Here is a 2,251-nt window from a genome sequence, read left to right on the forward strand (position 1 = left end):
CCTTCCTTCCTTCCTTCCTTCCTTCCTTCCTATCCACCCTGAAAGCTAAATAAGAGATTCACTTGAACCTGAAGCAACAGAAAGGATTTTGGGATTTGCCAAGAACAAATGCAGGCACTACTTAGAGCAGCAGTGCCCCAAATTATAAAACACTTATTCCATGGAGGCCCTCATTCAAAGAAAGTAGCTAACCTTAGGAAATATAATTTTAGTTGAAATTAGTAAGAAAGTCTCATAGAGATGTAAGAGTTCAACATTCATGTATAAACATTGCCTGCTCCATGATGCTGCCCACTCTCACATTAAGAATGACCAACTCCTTTCTCACAGCAGATGTAGTGTAAGAGTCCAGAGGTAGAGTTCTTGCAGAGAATGTAGGCGTCACAGGCTCACGGTGGCCCCCGACCACCTCTGGCAGACAGAAAATGAGGAAAGCAAAGCTTCTTTCTACAGAAATATGCAGTCTAGTGCAGTGTGCTCCTCACCGCTGCCCAATCATCTCACTGTCTATTTCAAGATCCTTCATTGCATGGAGATCCTAGGGGTAGTGGTACTGATGGTGTAGTGGGACCCAATACAGGCTCACATATATTTCTTCTCCAGAAGGAACCTCTCTTCCCAGGTGTGTGGACCTGATATTGAGAGTTCTGTCCCAATCCCCTGCTTCCCAACCTGTCCTACTCTGTATTGAGGAGGAGGAGGGGAAAGGAAGGAAGAAGCAAAGCAATAAAAAGGGACAGGGAGAAGAGCCCTTCAATGTACGCAGATGCCAAAGACTTCTGTTGGGAAGCTCTCTGTCCCGCCATCCAGGAATGCACAAAGCTCAGTTGGAGTCTGAGTCAGAGGTGTCTCCCGAGGAAGATGAGGTGGAGCTGCTGTCATCTTCATCGCTACTGCTGGAGTCTGAGGAGCTGCTGCTTTCTGCCTTTCCCCCATGTTCCTTCTTTTCTTCAGATCCCCGTGAGCAATGAGGACAGTCCCTATTTGTCTCTGAAGATGCCATCCTGGGAGCCTGTGGCCCCTGGTTCTGTGTAAGCCCTCCTGGCAGAGGCTGTGCTGGTGGAGACTGCACATCTGTCCTGATGATCTTGGGGTCTGGGGCTCCAAACATGTTCGTGTTCTTACGCTTCCCAGAGGTCCTCTCTCTGTAGGCAGCGTACTCTTCAGGAGACAGACTCTTAAGCCAGTGCTCCAGGTCCACCTTGTACTGTTTCTGCAGCTCCTCAGCCTGCTTCCTATAATGCTCCTTCTGGCTCCTTGGGATGTGCTGCCAGCGTCTGCTAATCTCCATCATGCGCTCCCTCTGGGGCAGGCCTTGCAGCTCCCTACTCCACCACAAATCCTGGTGGAACTTCTGGAATTCATTCATGGGGGGCTTCTTGGGCTCTCCATGGGATTTAAACTCAGAAAAATAGTTTTTTGGGGAAGACTTCACTTCTTTCCCTTTTCTCTGAAATTTCTTGGCGGCTTTGTTTGGGTTCCTTTTGCGGACAACAGATGGCTTGGATTTCTGCACCAGTTCAGGGTGGTTTTTCCTGAACTGAGCCAGTTTCTCCTGAAACTCCTGTTTCTCCTTCTGGAAATCTTGAATATATTTCAGCTTCATCTCCTCTGGGAGTGCCTTGTATTTCTCAGACATGACCTTGGTCAGCTCCTTGTTGTTGAGTTTGGGGTGCATTTGGGAATACAAGGGCCGCTTCTCCTTGAAGAAGCGGAGGTAAGGAGTCAGGGGCTTCTTGGGCATGTCTGGATGTTTCTTAAGTTTTTTGCTTTTGTAAGAATTTTTAACAAGTTCCTTAGCTTCCAGGACTAATTCTGTCAAAGTGCGATACTTTCTTATCTTACTAGAAATTTCAAACCACTTGCGTTTGCACATTTCTCCAGAATAACCTTTAAAAGCTACTTTTCCCCAGTCCATATGTGACTGGGTTGTTTTGAAGGTGTGGTTGTCATTGGATGGGAGAATATTCTTCATGAGGTCCAGTAACATCACAATGTCTTCTTTGGGCCATTGGTCTTGGCTGTTACTCAATGCCATTTCTAGGACTTTGGGTCACTTATGAGGCCCCAGTTATGCAAACACCAAAGCAGAAACTCAAAAGTCTTCAAGCTTAAGACTTAGCAGCTGAGCTATTTTGGAAGTTCTGCAGTGTGTGTTCTATGTTTCTGAGGAGCAATAGAAGAATGAATGAGAAAATCAGAACTCACTCGGGATATGTCCCTCATACAATTAAATTGCCTTAAAAAAAAT

The 2,251-nt window shown here is 46.3% G+C and overlaps 1 protein-coding gene across 1 annotated transcript; it reads right to left on the reverse strand.

Moving 5' to 3' along the window:
• Positions 1-591: 591 nt before the first annotated feature.
• On the reverse strand, positions 592-2,038 carry LOC132242055 (upstream-binding factor 1-like protein 1). Its single transcript, XM_059710981.1, has one exon. The coding sequence runs from the start codon at positions 2,036-2,038 to the stop codon at positions 824-826; it is 1,215 nt and encodes a 404-aa protein (XP_059566964.1). The 3' UTR covers positions 592-823.
• Between the last annotated feature and the right edge of the window lie 213 nt (positions 2,039-2,251).

This window comes from Myotis daubentonii, chromosome 9 (assembly GCF_963259705.1).
Source record: "Myotis daubentonii chromosome 9, mMyoDau2.1, whole genome shotgun sequence".
NCBI lineage: Eukaryota > Metazoa > Chordata > Mammalia > Chiroptera > Vespertilionidae > Myotis > Myotis daubentonii.

Coding starts and splice junctions, on each gene's coding strand:
- LOC132242055 (XM_059710981.1), bottom strand. CDS start 2,038: ATGGCATTGAGTAACAGCCAAGACCAATGGCCCAAAGAAGACATTGTG.